General features: G+C 37.4%; 1 protein-coding gene across 1 annotated transcript; it reads left to right on the plus strand.

Moving 5' to 3' along the window:
* Positions 1–240: 240 nt before the first annotated feature.
* On the plus strand, positions 241–14,311 carry LOC127790249 (leucine-rich repeat protein 1-like). The gene is made up of 6 exons (XM_052319596.1): positions 241–748; positions 8,962–9,033; positions 9,196–9,339; positions 9,797–9,868; positions 9,947–10,018; positions 13,961–14,311. Exons 1-6 carry the CDS (start codon positions 519–521, stop codon positions 14,031–14,033), a joined length of 663 nt encoding a protein of 220 aa, XP_052175556.1. The 5' UTR covers positions 241–518; the 3' UTR covers positions 14,034–14,311.
* Positions 14,312–16,563: the final 2,252 nt, after the last annotated feature.

Genomic DNA, 16,563 nt, shown 5'->3' on the forward strand with positions numbered 1-16,563 from the left:
TTAATTTAATCAGAAATATGGAATTTGAAAGTACATGAAAGTCGAAATTCAAATGAAATGCAGTGCAAATGAAAGGGAAGTGGACACCCAACCCAACTCAACCAAACCAATGAAGACGAAGTCGACGATTAAGCAATTAATTAGCCTCGGATTATTATTATTATTATTATTATTGATTATAATAATAAAACACGACAAAGAAGAAAAGAAGAATTAAAAAGGGGGCAGATTCCAAATGCAAAACGCACGTCCGTTCGTCCTCCCTTTCCTTTCCTTTCCTTTCCTTTTTCTCTCTCTTCTGTGATTCCCAAAACCGATCCTCCACTCCACTCCACTACTACTCCACTGTTTCCAAATTATTATATATATATATATTTATTTGTTTATAATTTTCGGTCTATCGTTTGCAATTTCTGTGGTCTCAGAATCAATCGAAACCCTAGCAGAAGAAGAAGAAGAAGAAGAAGAGCCTTTGGTCTTCTGTCTCGGAAGGGAGAAGATATTAGGGTTAAGGAGTCATGGCTGAGTCCACCGCCCCCGGTAGCTTCCGCTTCTTGTGTGCTATTATTGTGGTGATATCAGCAGTGGCTTCGAGAGCCAGCGCCAATTCGGAAGGGGATGCGTTGTACGCGCTGCGCCGGAGCTTGTCGGATCCGGGCAACGTGCTCCAGAGCTGGGATCCCAATCTCGTCAACCCTTGCACCTGGTTCCACATCACTTGCAATCAAGCTAATCGTGTCACTCGCCTGTACCTCTCTCTCTCTCTCTCTCTCTCTCTCTCTCTTTTTCCGCTATTTGGTATGATGCCTGCTAATCTTGAGTTACTTTTCTTAATCTTTATCTTTTCCTGTAATTATCTCTGGAATTAGATGGCCTACAGGAGTTATGGGAGCTACAGTGCTTTTTGATTATAATCTAGGGGTTCAACCTAGAACCGTGATTGTTCGTTTCTAGGTAGCATCATGTGGTGGGGCGCACTTGAATTTTTATTTTTTTGACTAAATCACGTATGTAAACACACATGTATATATTATATATATACACACACACACACTATTTTTCTTGTGACTACTTAATGAAATTTATCGCTCACCAATTCTTTTGCGGCTATTCTAGGGGGTGTTGATATGGCTTAGGAGGCAAATGGAAAATAAAGGGGGCAAAGGGAACGAAGAAGAGATGACACACGAGCAGCAATGGCTGTTTCTATAGTTTTTCTTGAATTATTAGGGTTATTAGGTTGAAGATAGGTACGACCGTGTTTAAGATCATGATTATATGATTCTAGACTGCCCTCCTTTCAACAACAACATTGATGAATTCTTTAGAATTTTGGAGTTTCTTTGTTTCCTGCATGCCTTTGAGTTGTGTTCCTTCCAGAAATTGAAGTTGTACAGGCATTAGTGACATGCAAGTCAATGAGTGTTTCAGGAAAACTTAATTTCTTCATACTTTTATGTGTGTAACATACATATACTTCCACCATTAGAATGAAATCATAAGCATCAATCATAGACAGAATAAAATTGCTCTTTCCCATAGAATCTCCCAAGATGGATAATGGTGAATGGATTCTTAAGGATCTCATACAATTTCCCAGGGGATTCACAGCTGCACTAGTTGGCATCTCTGCAGGTTGTCACGGGAATGTGCGGTTGTAAGGGCTGAATTGTAATCAGTTGATTGTTAGAATAAGCGAGAATGTTAGTTAGGCAGTCAGGCCTAATTTTGAATTCAAATATTTTGTAATTGGGCAAGTGGCCCTTGGTGCCTAGGGGTGAGTTGGAAAAGTATAAAAGCTCACTGATACCACTCTCTCGGGTATCTTTTGAGAATTATCAATACACGATTCTCTCTCCCGCCATTCTTTCTCTCTCTCTTCCTCTCTTCTCTTTCCCCCCCTCAATTCTTTCCTTGTTTTCCCCTCAATTTCCCTTAGGGTGTGTTTGATAGCATGGAAAATGCATGAAAAATGTCTTATCCAAGGAATTGATCATCTTTGGTGTTTGACACACTATATTTTCTATGGAATTCAATTCCATAGTACAATAATTAAAGCATGTTTTTGGCTATTTTCCATGAAAAATTCCATTTAGAGGGGAGATGGTTTTTGTTTTCCATGTAAGTTGGAAAATACTTTCCTTTCCACCTAAATGCTATCAAACACACCCTTAATTCTTCTCGAATCGAGGAGAATTATCTCTGTTAGAATTCGGTTATGACATTCTAGTATTAGAGCAGGCTCTTGGGCTGCGATCTCATCGGAATTCACCATAGCTGATGGTACGGGCATGAAACAAATGGAAGTACAAATGCAGCAAGTCACTGCGATAGTGTCTGATATGCAGATTTGGATGGGAGGCATGGAGTTGTCCATGGAGCCAGTGGTGGAAAGGAGGATCAAAGGAGCCATGGATCGATGGAGGGAGGAGAATTGGGAGCAGCATAACCAATTGAGGCATCAGATGCAAATGTTCATACGAATGGTCATTAGTCAAAACCAAGTAAGACTCTCTCCAGACTTCCCTCCTAGAGAGAGGTTGGATTTGATCTTGCTTCGACACATTTCAATCCCCAGAGCAGAGAGGACGCCTTTGAATTTGGGCCCGATTCGGAAATGGTTGAGGAAATTTAAATGGAGAGGAGGTCGAGGAACTCCCCACCAGCCTGGATTTCCAACTCCTAAACTGGAGATTCTGTTGTTTGATGGAGTGAACCCGAGGTGGAGGGTGTGTAGGTGCGAAAGGATGTTCAGCTTCTATGGGGTGCTGGAATAGCAGCATGTGACTTGCAACTGGTTACTTGAACGATGCATGGTTTCAGGGATGGATTGGAACTAAGGAAGGTTGCCGGTGGGTAGAATTTGTGGAGGATCTTTGTGAGAGGTTTGGGGACAAAAACATGCTAGATGTGGTTGAGGAGTTTAATAAGCTCCGGCAAGAGGGGACGGTGCAAGCTTATCAATTGAAATTCGAAGAGCTCAAGTCCCTCATGCTCATTATGTATCCACACTTGATCGATGGGTACTTCGTCTCCAGTTTTGTAGGCGGGCTAGGTGAGGAATTGAGGCCCATTGTCAAAATGTAGTAGCCTAGAACGGTTAAGCAAGCCATGGAGTGTGCAAGGCTATAGGAGTTGACGGTTGAGGCGTTAATGAGGAAGCAAAGGGAGGAAGATGAGGGTCCTGAATGTTGGAATGATTCAAATGGGGAGCAGAGGGATAGGGAGAGAAGGAGTCAAAATGATCTAGGGAAGCACATGAGGGTGACAATCCTCTGCCTTAGTCCCTGTGCCCATAAACAACGGGAAGTTCGCTAAACAGAGGAGGAAGGTAGGGCTATGCTTCCGTTGTGGGGACTGGTATACCCTTGGACATCAGTGCAAGAGACAGCTCCTACTGATAGAATGGGATGAGGAGATAGAGGAAAGTGATGATGGGGAGCTTCCCCAAGGAGATGAAGAAGGGGAAGAATGTGTTGAAATATCCCTCCATGCCCTCAGAGGACTTGCTAACAACAAGATCATACGAGTGGAAGGGAAAGCAAAGGAGCACCGGTTAATGGTCTTGATTGACAGTGGAAGCACACATAGCTTCCTTGTTGAAGGGACGAGCAAGAGATTGAGGTGTGAATTGATAGGGACTCATCCTCTATCTGTAACGGTAGCAAACAACAAGAAGGTGATGTGCTGGTTTGCATGTGAAGGGTTTTGTTGGGAAATGCATGGGGAGACCTTTGAAGTTGACTTGAGGTTGCTAAAGTTAGGGGGTTGTGATATAGTCCTAGGGGTGGACTGGATGAAGGGTGTGAGTCATATCAGCTTCAACTTCAATAAGATGGAAGTCACATTTGAGAAAGATGGAAGGAGAATGACTCTTATTGGGAGTCCAAAGATCGGAATTTGCAAGATGATAACATGGAGGAAGTTACAGAAAATCCTTAAGTCCAAATGGACTCAGGTGGCCCAGCTATTTTCAATCGACTCAGTGGAGCATGGGGATGGTAAGACAGATTAAGGGAAAGCAGGGGATACCACCCAACCACAACCATGGCAGGTACACAAAATAGACTCCCTTAATAAACTATTGCTTGAGTTTAAGGACCTATTTGAAGAGCCCCGATCATTGCCACCCCACCGACATTTTGATCATTCTATTGTTCTAAAACCCAACACTAAACCTATTAATATTTGAGCCTATAGGTATCCCCGTAAACAAAAAGCAGAGATTGAGAACTTAATCAAATATATGTTCACAAGGTTAATTGTTTGACCAAGTCAAAGCCCCTACTCCTCACCCATACTATTAGTCAAAAAGAAGGATGGGAGCTGGCGCTTCTGCATAGACTATCTCCAACTCAATTCCCACACAGTAAAGAATAAATTCCCTATTCCTATAATTGAAGATCTACTTGATGAGCTGAAACACGCTAAGGTATTTACCAAATTGGACTTGAGATCAGGGTATCATCAGATTTGGATGAACCTTGATGATGTTCCCAAAAGAGCCTTTTCTACTCATCAAGGGCATCACGAATTTTTGGTAATGCCTTTCGGCTTAACAAAAGCCCCAGCCACATTTCAGGCCTTAATGAATCACATTTTTGAACCCCATCTCCGCAAATTCATACTAGTCTTTTTTTATGACATTCTTATTTATAGCCCTTCATTTCCACAACACCTAAACCACCTGAAAATTGCTCTAGAGGTCTTGAGATTCAATCATCTATTTATTAAGAAGTCTAAGTGTGCCTTTGCCCAACCAAGGGTGGAATATTTGGGACATGTTATATTCAGTGCATGAGTGAGCACTGATCCCAAAAAGGTGACTGCAATGTTGACATGGCCAAGGCCTACATCAGTGAAGGCTCTATAAAAGGTTTCTTGGGCCTAACAGGCTATTACAAGAGGTTTGTGAGGGATTATGGAGTGATTAGTAGGCCCCTCACCAATTTTTTGAAGAAGGAAGGGTTCTGGTGGGATGAGAAGGCAGAGGAGGCTTTTGAGAGGTTAAGAAGGCAATGAGTGAAATTCCTACTTTGGGACTCCTTGATTTCTCCAAACCATTCACTTTGGAGATGGATGCTAGTAGCACTAGGGTGGGAGCAGTGCTCTCCCAGGAGGGGAGACCCTTGGCTTTTATCAGCCAAGTCTTGGGCCCACGGCATTAGGGATTCAATGTCTATAATAGGGAGTTATGGCGGTGTTAATTGCAGTGGATAAATGGCGTCACTACCTAGAGGGGGGACAATTCATCATAAAAAAAGACTACGAGAGCCTCAAGTTCCTCTTGCAAAAAGAGGCTGCACACTCATCTTCATAAGAAGGGGATGGGAAGATTAATGGGGCTAGACTATGTCATCCAATATCGGAAGGGCAAGGAGAACAAGGCGACTGATGCCTTATCTAGATGCATAGAGGAAGCAAAGATGACCTCCATCACGACTGTTGTCCCTGACTGGTATCAGGAGGTAAGTGCCAGCTATGAATAGGACAAGTGGACTAAGGGAATTATGGAGTAGCTCACCCTGGATTCTATTTTAAGACTGGGGTTCACTCTGAAGAATGGGCTGTTGAGGTATCAAGGAAGGCTGGTAGTAGGAGACCAGGAGGGGTTGAAGGGCAAGATCTTGGAGACACTACATGGTTCTCCACTTGGGGGCCATTCCGGGGTACAAGGCACATATCAAAGGGTCAAACAATTGTTCTTTTGGCCTTAGCTGAAGAAGGTTGTCACTGAGTTTGTGATGAGATATAATACTTGCAAAAGATGCAAGCATGAAATAGTAGTTGCACCCGGACTACTTCAACCACTCCCCATTCCCACTCAAGCTTGGACCAATGCATCTTTGGACTTTGTGGAGAGATTATCAAAGTTACTCAAGCTTGGACCAATGCATCTTTGGACTTTGTGGAGGGATTATCAAAGTTTGAGAGCCAGGATTGCATTTTGGTAGTGGTTGATAGATTTACTAAATTTTCCCACTTCATTGGCCTAACTCACTCCTTCACAGCTCAAGAGGTGGCTTGCCTCTTCCTAGACCGAGTAGTCCAATTACATGGCATACCCCAATCCATAGTCTCGGACAGAGACAAGGTTTTTACCAGTCTCTTCTGGAGAGAGTTGTTCAGGAGTTTGGGAGCTAAGCTACACATGTTTTTAGCTTATCACTGGGAATCTAATGGCCAAATTGAAAGGGTGAACCAATGCTTGGAGACCTATTTGAGGTGCCTGTGTTTCCTACAGCCTAAGGGGTGGCATTGCCGGCTGTCCTCGGCCCAGTGGTGGTACAATTTCTGCCACCATAGTGCCATCAAGATGACTCATGCAACTTGTACAGACCTACCGATCTTATTACTAGATCCTTTAGAGGCTCCAAAGCTTGTGACTATTGTGGACAAGTGGATCATACACAGACACAGGGCTTCTCTGATGCAAGTCCTGGTCTAGTGGTTGAACCTCTATTCGGAGAATAATATTTGGGAGTACCTTTCCAACCTACTCAAGCAATTCCCCAAAGTGGTTGGCCTACTATGAACTTCTTGTGGACAAGAAGTTGCGGAAGAAGAGGGGGGGGGGGGGGGGGGGGGGAGTTGTCATGGGAATGTGCTGTTATAAGGGCTGACTTGTAATTAGTTGATTGTTAGAATAAACGGGAACGTTAGTTAGGCCTAATTTTGAATTCAAATATTTTGTAATTGGGCAAGTGGCCCTTGGCGCCTAGGGGTGAGTTGGATCAGTATAAAAGCTTGCTGATGCCACTCTCCCGGGTATCTTTTGAGAATTATCAATACACAATTCTCTCTCCCGCCATTCTCTCTCTCTCTTCCTCTCTTCTCTTTTTCCCCCTCAGTTCTTTCTCTGTTTTCCCCTCAATATCCCTTAATTCTTCTCAGATCGAGGAGAATTATCCCTGCCAGAATTCGGTTCTGACACAGGTTTACGTTCCACTGGATTTCCAGATGAAAATGAAATGAAAACTGAGATCTAGAATTGCATTTGCCATGGATTCTTTGAAAGAGAAGGAGTTATTGCATCTGAAAATGCTATTGTTGTCCTTATGAATCATGTCAGTGGGATTCATGGTTCATTTTGGTATTTGAAGAATTTTGAATTGCATAGTTGTTTTTCTTTATGGTATATTGAAATGGATATTTTACTTAAGCTTAGAATAACATTAACATCAACATATTAAGCCTTGGTCCTAGTAGGTAGGCTTGGTTGCATGGATGCTGGCTTTCCAATCAATCATCTCTATCAATTATTTTATCTTTTGTAAGGTCATTATATTTTATGTCATACTTAAGCTTGCATTGGGCTTCTACTTTTTTGCTACTAATTTATTTCATTTAATTAACTCTCATGACATGATTATCTATTGGTAATTTTCTCACATGACCAAATTATTTTAACCATGTCTCCTGCATCTTATTTTCAATTGTTTCCATTTTGACTTTATCACGGAACATTTTATTTTAATTCTATCTTTTCATTGTATAGTTGCATATCAACAGTAACATCCTTATGCAACTAAGTCCATATTTTATATACTAGAGGGGTGACCCGTGCTACGAATGTGTAAAAAAGTTAAAAAAAAAAAATAAAAATAAATGAAAGTTTATTGGGTGGCATGTAACAGTTACTATTTTCTTTTTAATTTTTAGGTTAAATTTAAACAAAAAAGAGTCTTGGTGTAGTGCTAAAGTTGTTTGAGAAATTAATTACTATTTACAGGTCATGAGTTGAAATCTTATTAATATAATTAATTTTTATTCTTTAAGGAAGAAACTAAAAGGGTATTTTAGGAAGACACTTTATTGACATTGCTTCATAACACCAAAACATGGTGTTTGCATACATAATAGTATAAATATTGGTGCTTGACTACTAAACATTTCGTGCCATATAATGGAGCCGATTTTATAAATGTATGATAAAACTTGCCTTTTAGCCTCAAAAGGCTTTTACAATAGCATTTAATTCCACAAAATTATCAGAACAATATCTCTCCATCACTTTTTTGAACTTTTAACTAATTTGTTGTTTTTGCCTATCTTGTTGTTTCTTACATAAGGATCAGTTACAATTCCATTGAATAAAAATTTTAAGAATTTTAAAATTTTTCTGAATCAATTTGTCCTTGTTCTGAAAATAAAGAGGGTTCTTTTAAATTTAAATTTGATTTTTGTTCTCTACCAAGTTCCCTGATTAAAGTCAATAAATGACTATTTTTTGTTGAGAATGGCTTTTATCAAATATTTCTTCTTTTATGTTCAAATTCTCTGAAATCAGTATCAGTAAAAAGATAGCTTGAATCTTATTTTCTATAAAATTTTCATTTATGATCAGGGATGAAAACAATTTTTTGATTGTTCCACCATGGGGCCCATTAGGAAGGATAATATATTTTTGGCAAATTTTAGTATATGTTACCTAGCTTTATTTTAGATTAACCTAAAAGCAGTCAATCTGTTGAATATTGTGGGTGTGTTTCCTAATGTACCAATATTATGGTCTGAATTTTGCCCCTTTCTGTTGGATCTTTCATTTAATGAGGAAGAGGTAAGAGGTTGACCAATTTACCTACTTGGGATTCTGGTGATTATTATTAGATAATTTAAGTTACAACTTGCCACAAAAATATAAGAAGTTAATAAAGGAATCCAGCAATGTATATTGAGCCTTCCTACACTTCCCCTCTTATGCAACCACGGGGACACGGACAAAAGATGCGTAACACGCATAAAACAAAAAAGCAGGTCAAAATTTTTTATAAAGGAAAAAACAAAGATTACAAGTCTTGAATCCTCCATGACCTCTTAGAATTGGACTTGAATATCATGTTAAAGTAACCACTTGTGCTGTGAGGAAATGTGCTTATATCAAGCTTTTTTCATCAATTTGGATGCCTGAAGTGGTTATTATCTCTTTATCCATAATGTTAAATGGTAATTTTTCTGCAGGGACTTGGGCAATTCAAACTTGGCTGGTCGTCTTGTTCCTGAACTTGGGAAGCTTGAGCATCTGCAATATTTGTAAGCATATTCTTTTTGTCTACTATTTTCTTTTCGATAATGGATGAAAAGATTGTTCCTTAGTACCTAGCTTTATGCGAGTGTTGATTACAGTGTCCTTGCGAGTTATCTGAGAATCTATTCATTTAATTAAACCTACTAGAAAACATTACATGGATGCAGGGAACTTTACAAAAATAATATCCAAGGTACCATACCTGTTGAGCTTGGTAACTTGAAGAGCCTAATTAGCTTGGATTTGTACAACAACAACATATCTGGGGTCATTCCTCCTTCACTAGGCAAGCTGAAATCTCTAGTATTCTTGTGAGTATGACCTTATCATCTTATTGACTTTTTATGCTTGATTATACTGGCCCAGCTGCTTGTTCTTCAGGCCATCTCCTTGCTTCCGGGTAGGGCTAGTTTATTCTCAGTTACTCATGATCCACCTTGAATTCTGGTTTATTTTCAGAAAAAAAGAAAAAGAATTCTGGTTTATTTTCAGAAAAAAAAAAAAAGAATTCTGGTTTGTATCTGATTCATTTTTGTGATCCATGAACATGTTCAGTCATGTTGGAAGTACAGCGAAATTCATCAATCATTCTTTTACCTGTGTTACTCGGGTTTCCCCTTTTGTTTTGCACCTGATATGTTGAGTATAAAAAACACGTGCTCTCTCTCTCTCTCTCTCTCTCTACACACACACATGTTTGGCCTGCTGTACTTGCGTGTGCTGCCATATTCATTCATGAACCCATGATTCCTCCTTTTTACTTTTCAGGCGTCTTAATGATAATCAGTTAACTGGACCAATCCCAAGAGAACTCGTTGGTATTTCCAGCCTGAAAGTTGTGTAAGTAAAGAATCAAGCTTTCAAATTTCTAGTTGTGTATTTATCATGACTTATGACAGACTCTCTATTCTTTTCCAGAGATGTCTCAAACAACAACTTGTGCGGAACTATTCCTACTACAGGTCCATTTGAGCACATTCCATTGAGCAAGTAAGGATTTCCTGATTTACTTTCTTTTTGGATCGTTTCTACCTAAATGTTCCTTTTTTGTCAGATAAGCATTTCTGAAGCCTTTTTCTAATATTCGCTTCTAAGCCTAACTGATAGGTTCTTGGTATATATGTCTTTATCCTCCATTGAAAACTCTATGACCCAGAAAATAATAGTCTTCTTCCCATTCTTCTCCTTATCAGTTTTTCTTTATTTTTTCCTGGCTAATCATCAGGTATTTATATACTCGGAAATCCCGACCAAGCTATTAATCCTAATTCAACTAGAAAATAAATATATAACAAAACTTAAATTCTTAAGACTCCAGGAATAATCTATTTGCACACTTAGTGAGCTAGACTACGTAGTCCTCTTCTTGTGAAGGCAAGTCTTGGTAGCAACAGTAATATTGCTTCTTTTTTGACTGGAAAATCATAGGTTTGAGTTGTGGAAATAACTTCTTATTAGAGTAAGCATAAGGCTTCTTACAAGTGCAAACTTTCCTCGACCCTCACAAAGCATGGAGCGTACTTAAGAGACACCCTTTTATTTCTTGCTAATATCATACTTCAGACACCTCCTCGTAGATACACTTCGTGAGATCACTCATCACAGGAGCAAATGGGCAGGTCCCATTACTGATCTTTGATGCAATGCATTTGTAATTGCAAGGATCTTAGCATCTTCTCCACAATTTCTGCTCGATGATCTTGTCCTTACTAACTTGTATATAAGTAATCTAGATTAATTTCTTCTCTAAGTCCTCCACAATACTATCACTAGACAAATGCTATTAATATGTGAACTAGCTTTCTTTTCTTCTCTTTCTTTTCTTTGTCTCCACTAGTTTAGACCACGATCTCAGCATGCTTATTTGTGTCCACTCACTGGACACATTTCTTCGTTATACATTTTATTCTTACGAGTTTGAAACATTTCTCATTTCTAGGCACGGGGAGGCATCGATCCTTTACTATCTTTGAATAGTTCTTAATCCTTGTCTGATATCCTATGCTATGTTGGCTAGGTTTTTGTTTCTTTTCCTTTTTTTTAAATAATTTGAATAAGTATAAAAAAGGACTACATAGGTTAAGAAGCATTGATGTTAATGCGACGTTGTGATGGATGTATGGCCATATAAGAAAATTAATGATGCCATGATGGATATATAGTCATATAAGAAAATTAATGATGTTATGACGGATGTATGGCCATATGAGGATAGAGATAATATTAGAAATGAGATTATTTATGGTAAGATTAGAGCAACTCCTATTGAAGATAACATTTGTGAGACACATTAATATAGTTTGGTCATGCAAGAAGAAGATTAATCTTCTATGAGAAGAGTGGATGGAATGGAACAAGTCTCTAGCAAAAGAGGTAAAGGAAGATAATGAAAAGCTTGGTGGAAGACCCTTAGGTATGATATGAGTTATACGAGTCTTGTAGAATATATGACAATAAATAGAAAATGATTGGAATGCTAGAATTCATGTACACCACTTGGTGGGATTAAGGTTTGATATGCTACTGTTTGGTAAGAAAACATTTTTCACATTCAGCGTGCTCACAAGATTTGGTTTAAAAGATTGTTCTATCTGGCTTTAGAATATCAAAAATTAAAATGTGCAGAGGAGGATCAAAATATATGGACTTACTGCCTTATCATTTTGTCATTGAATGCCACCAAGTTATTTTCTTCCAACTTTGCAGGGTGTTTGTGTTATGAATGATGGACATCTCTTTGAGAAGTCTCTGTTGCTGTCCTATTCTAAAAGAGGACAGTAGAGAATGGAGAACAGAAAAGAGAGAAAAAGAGGAGTGAAAGAAGAAGAAGAAACAGAGAAGAGGAAGAAAAAGAAAAGGAAGAAGAGAGAAAATTGAGAGAGAGAAGAGAGCAGTTATGAGAAAATTTGAGAAAATGTATCAAATAACTGCCTCACAATCCAAAATACTAACACACACACACACACACACACACACACGTGTGTGTGTGTGTCCAAAAATACAAGAAATTAAAGAAACAATTCCCAACATAATCACAAATAAAAACACATCTAAAATCTGCTTCTATGCCTACAGTAAACCCAACCAAATATCCCTCAAGACAATCCCACGTCAACTGTAGGATATGTATGGATGTGTGTCTTAACACGTCTTGGAGAGTTTTTACACAAGTATTGATGTCACTACTTTTACTTGGCTATGTATCTGACAGCTAAAAGATGCCTATACTTCTTAGGCCATTGGTATTTCGTTGCTATGAATATGTCACCAGAATTCTGCCCCTGCCTACTAAATGTTTTGCATGGACAAATAGTTTTGTCAGTTATGGCAACTTTTGTAAATGATTTGAATATAATAGTTATTGATTCATCAAAGTAATAATAGCAATAATATCTCCAATTAAAGGACCCTGAGGACCACCTCTTTCTTCCGTAAAACTTGTCCATTGAACAGTCACACTTTTAGCTCCTCTAGTTGGTGCGCATGAGGTGTCTTAAAGAAATTGAGCACTGTCATTTGGAAATCTTTTTGGTTCAAATGACTCCCATGGGAAAATATTGTCTATGGATTGGAAGTATATTTTGCTGTTAAGATAAGAACATGCTGAAGTTAGCACATCTCAAGCTCTTGGGGAGAAGCAGAAGATTCTTTTGAGGTGTTTTTTGGTTCTTTTTTCCTTCCTGTCAAAAGAAGGGGATGCTTTTATTGTTTGATGGGTTGAATTTCTAGTTCATTTGGTGACATTTATGGAAAGAAACAATTCCTGCAATTGTTTTGGTATATCCACAATAAAGGTTACGAAGAAATGTGTTTTCTGATGAGGCCAGAAGTAAATGTTATAACTAGTGTTAAGCTTCTTGTTGGATAAGTATGTCTGTGCAAGAGTTTTGGCTCAAAAACAATTTGAGGCAAATAACTTGTGTCAGAAGGCAATAGATAAAACTTGAGCCATAAGATATATAGCCCCCCTGCCCCTCGTTTGGTAGGACGTCCATTTCAGTTTTTGTTTTTGATTTTATTATTTTTGAAATGAAAATAGTTCACGGCATTTCACTGCTTATTTAGTTATTAAAATTTTGAGAGCTCTTGGAAAAAGTGGAAAATGCCAAAGGTGTTTCCACAATTTTCCTTTTTATTTTCTTTCCCTCTTCTTCCCTCCCACCTGCTAACTTGCTGCCTGTATTGCTGGATGGAGTCTCTGGAGTTCTATCAATTTGCCCTATGTTGATGACCTCCCACTGTTTATGGAGAGGAGGGGAAAAAACAAAAGTAAAAGTTAAAGCAGCCAAAATTATCTAACAACAAATTAAGTTTTTTTTTTTTTTATAGTAACTGAAAACATAAATGAACACAAACACACAAAGAAAACCAAAACGAAAAAAAAACAGAAAATGGAGGATCTGTGCCCCCCTTCCCCCCAAGGTTTCATTATGTTAGATCTTGATAATACAAATTGAGCATGTGAACACGTGGAATGTGTGAAAAGATAACACAAAGGGTATCCCGGTAATGTTCAGATCAAATATTTGTTAGTATTTCATCACAAGATAGAAAAATGGTTATTTTTCATGGAAACATAAATTGTACTGGGAAAATATTTCAAATGAATTGATAACTAAACATGTTGCTTCATAATTGTACTCTTTCTATTAAATTGCTTGTATTAAACACATTATTTAAAACTATTTTGTATTTCAAATTGCTCTTTCGTGCCAAACAATGTTGGGACCTATAAATTCATCCCATTTGGCTTGTTATGCTACTTGAGTTATATGATTTTACCTGGAGAGACTGCTTAATTTTCATATGTTTTTGGCTTTCTTCTTTGCAGAGCTAGTTAAAACATCATTTTGTTAATGTTCCCATTTTGTTCTGCATGTCATAAGTTCACCTTTATTTATTATTTGTTCTTTTGTTTCTGGAATTTTGTAGCTTTGAGAACAACCCTCGGCTGGAAGGTCCAGAGTTGCTAGGACTTGCAAGTTACGATACAAATTGCTCATGAAAAGCGGGTATCAGATGCAGCAACTTGCAACTGCCCGACCGCCGTTAGTTTGGTGTTTTACTTCCCTCAAAATGTTGGTGTCTGTGTACTTACATTGTCTGGAGATGCAAGGTCTTAAGAAATATGTTATCGGCTAGGTTGCAGCAGCAGTTTACCACCATAAGTCTGTAAAATCATTATGCTGTTTAACTGTTAAAACTGTTTTGGGGGGTGTATTGTAATTGTAGTTACGTGGATTTAAGGAATTTGCAATTATGACATTTGGAACTTTGAGTTAAGATGGGTTAGCTTAGTATAATGGCTTTCCTTTATCAATAGTCATCCCGAATGCTGAATCCACTATTTTAGGTGAAATGTCTTCACCTGGTTTGTCTATGTTCAGATCTGAGATCAGAAGGATGATATCCATTGTTAAGCTCCCAACTTTAGATCAGAAGGATGATATATCCATTGTCGAGGCTCCCAACTTTATTTGGAATTGTGAAAGGAAAAGAGAAGGAACCTTAAGTAAGAGAAATTGTAGGTAAAGACTAAAGTAGTTGCTTTTCTTCATTTGGTTGTCGCCAAAGGAATGGAGATGAAGAGTTGTTCCCCTTCTTTTCTTTTCTTGTTTTCCCGTTGACTTATATCTTTCACACAATACAAGGAAAAGCAAATCCCCAAGAGAACTGAGCAACCTAAAGGAAAATGAGAGAAAACAATCCGTTTTCTTAATCACAAAGAATAGAGTGAAAATGACGGAGTTTGTCACTTTTGTCTTCTATCTCTTAAAAAGGAACCAAACCAAGGATTTGAGCTTGTTTTAATTTAAACAAGTTAAGATTGTAATAATATAATGCTAAAAGTGGACATCTTGTACGTATTCGAAAATACGAGCACCACCGAAGATTGTACAAATGCTGTCTATCTCAAAAGTGGACAGAGGTGCAAATGTGAACCCAAGTCAATTAATATGAATGCATTTAAGAGGTTTATTGATATTCAACTACCAACCAAAAATAGGCATGCTTGGACGCGTGGTGGACTGACTTGTTGGTGCCGACTGATAGGTTAGAAGAAGGCAAATAGGGAATTTGCAAAGAAAGTATTTACTATTTGTATGTTTACTTTTACCACGAACAAACACGATAACATATTATTATTCTTTTGGGACATAAATGAAGTGATGAGTCGAAAGCACAGAATCGTGTCTTATCAACTGATGGTACTGACTTGTCCCCCCAGCAGGTAACTGTGGATGGCTTTGACTTATGACCCCATCTCTTATCACTTTCACATTTGTTTGTCCTTTTAGCAACAGTTTTGTACTTTTATGGCAATCGAAAATGACAATTATGAAATAATACACTTAAAATTGCTATTGGTACATCTATTTTGTACATGTTGGGCTACATAAGGAGGTATTATGACAAAAAAATCTCTCATGAGGCGCATGTGAGGCGCAGGGTATTTTGGTCATAATACCTCCTTATGTAGCCCAAGATGTACAAAATGGGTGTACATCTAACATGATTCTTCGCTAAAATTCTATAATAAAATAACAACATATCTAGCCTTTATCCCACTATGTGGGGTCGGGTACATGAATTCTAGACTTTCATGTATTTCTGTCTTTTGTTATATCCTCATTTAGATCCATATATTTCATATCAAATTTTATATATTTCATATCAAATTCTATAATAGATAAGAAAAAATACAATATGAATAATGATAGATTTATTATCATCATTACAATTTTAATTTTATTAAGAGAAATTACTTATATGCATTCTAACTATTCACCAATATATATATATATTTGACTATGTGTATATGTATTTATTATATTTTACTGGTGGATAATTTTCCAACAATAAGAGAGGATAAATTTAGAACAATGATATAAACCAATTGATCAGGCTGATTTAATGAAAATAAAATGATTAGTTTACCCCTAGTATTAAAAGTGTAAAATTATAATTTCAAAAATATCTAATCACAAACTCAATCTGTCATTATCTTAAAATTTATTTTTATTTTTAAAATTTATTAATAATTACTTACTCTAATATATTCAAAATTTATATAGTTGAATTCAATATTTTGTTCTCTAGTCAATACAAAGTGATGTACAGTTCTAAAGTGAAATATATAATTATCTTTAAAAAAAAACCTAAAACCCAACTTGAGAAAAATATTGGGCTAAGGGGCAAGGGCCCCTACCCTAAATGATACAATCAATTCACTTGGATATCTTTCTTTGTTTCTTGTTATTTATTGTCTTTCCAAAGACATAAAGTTTATATAATAAATTGAATGAATAAAGATAATTAGTGACTGATAAGTCATTATTTTTTGACACAATTTAATCAAAATAGCCTCTTAATTTTAATATGAAAGTAAGTATTCATTCACTTTGAATGAATTGTAATAATTGTTGAATTATTGTTTTAAAATTTAAAAAATCTTAAATTCAGAATAAAGTTTATGAATTTCAAGTTTAGCAAAGATAGAACAATGCACACATCCTAAATTTGTGGTTTGACGA

This window comes from Diospyros lotus, chromosome 14 (assembly GCF_014633365.1).
Source record: "Diospyros lotus cultivar Yz01 chromosome 14, ASM1463336v1, whole genome shotgun sequence".
Taxonomy (NCBI): domain Eukaryota; kingdom Viridiplantae; phylum Streptophyta; class Magnoliopsida; order Ericales; family Ebenaceae; genus Diospyros; species Diospyros lotus.

Excerpts from the sequence above, each read along its gene's own strand:
- LOC127790249 (XM_052319596.1), top strand. The coding sequence starts at position 519 with ATGGCTGAGTCCACCGCCCCCGGTAGCTTCCGCTTCTTGTGTGCTATT. Across the intron at positions 9,869-9,946 it reads ATTTCCAGCCTGAAAGTTGT|AGATGTCTCAAACAACAACT; the intron begins GTAAGTAAAGAA and ends ATTCTTTTCCAG. Across the intron at positions 10,019-13,960 it reads GAGCACATTCCATTGAGCAA|CTTTGAGAACAACCCTCGGC; the intron begins GTAAGGATTTCC and ends GGAATTTTGTAG.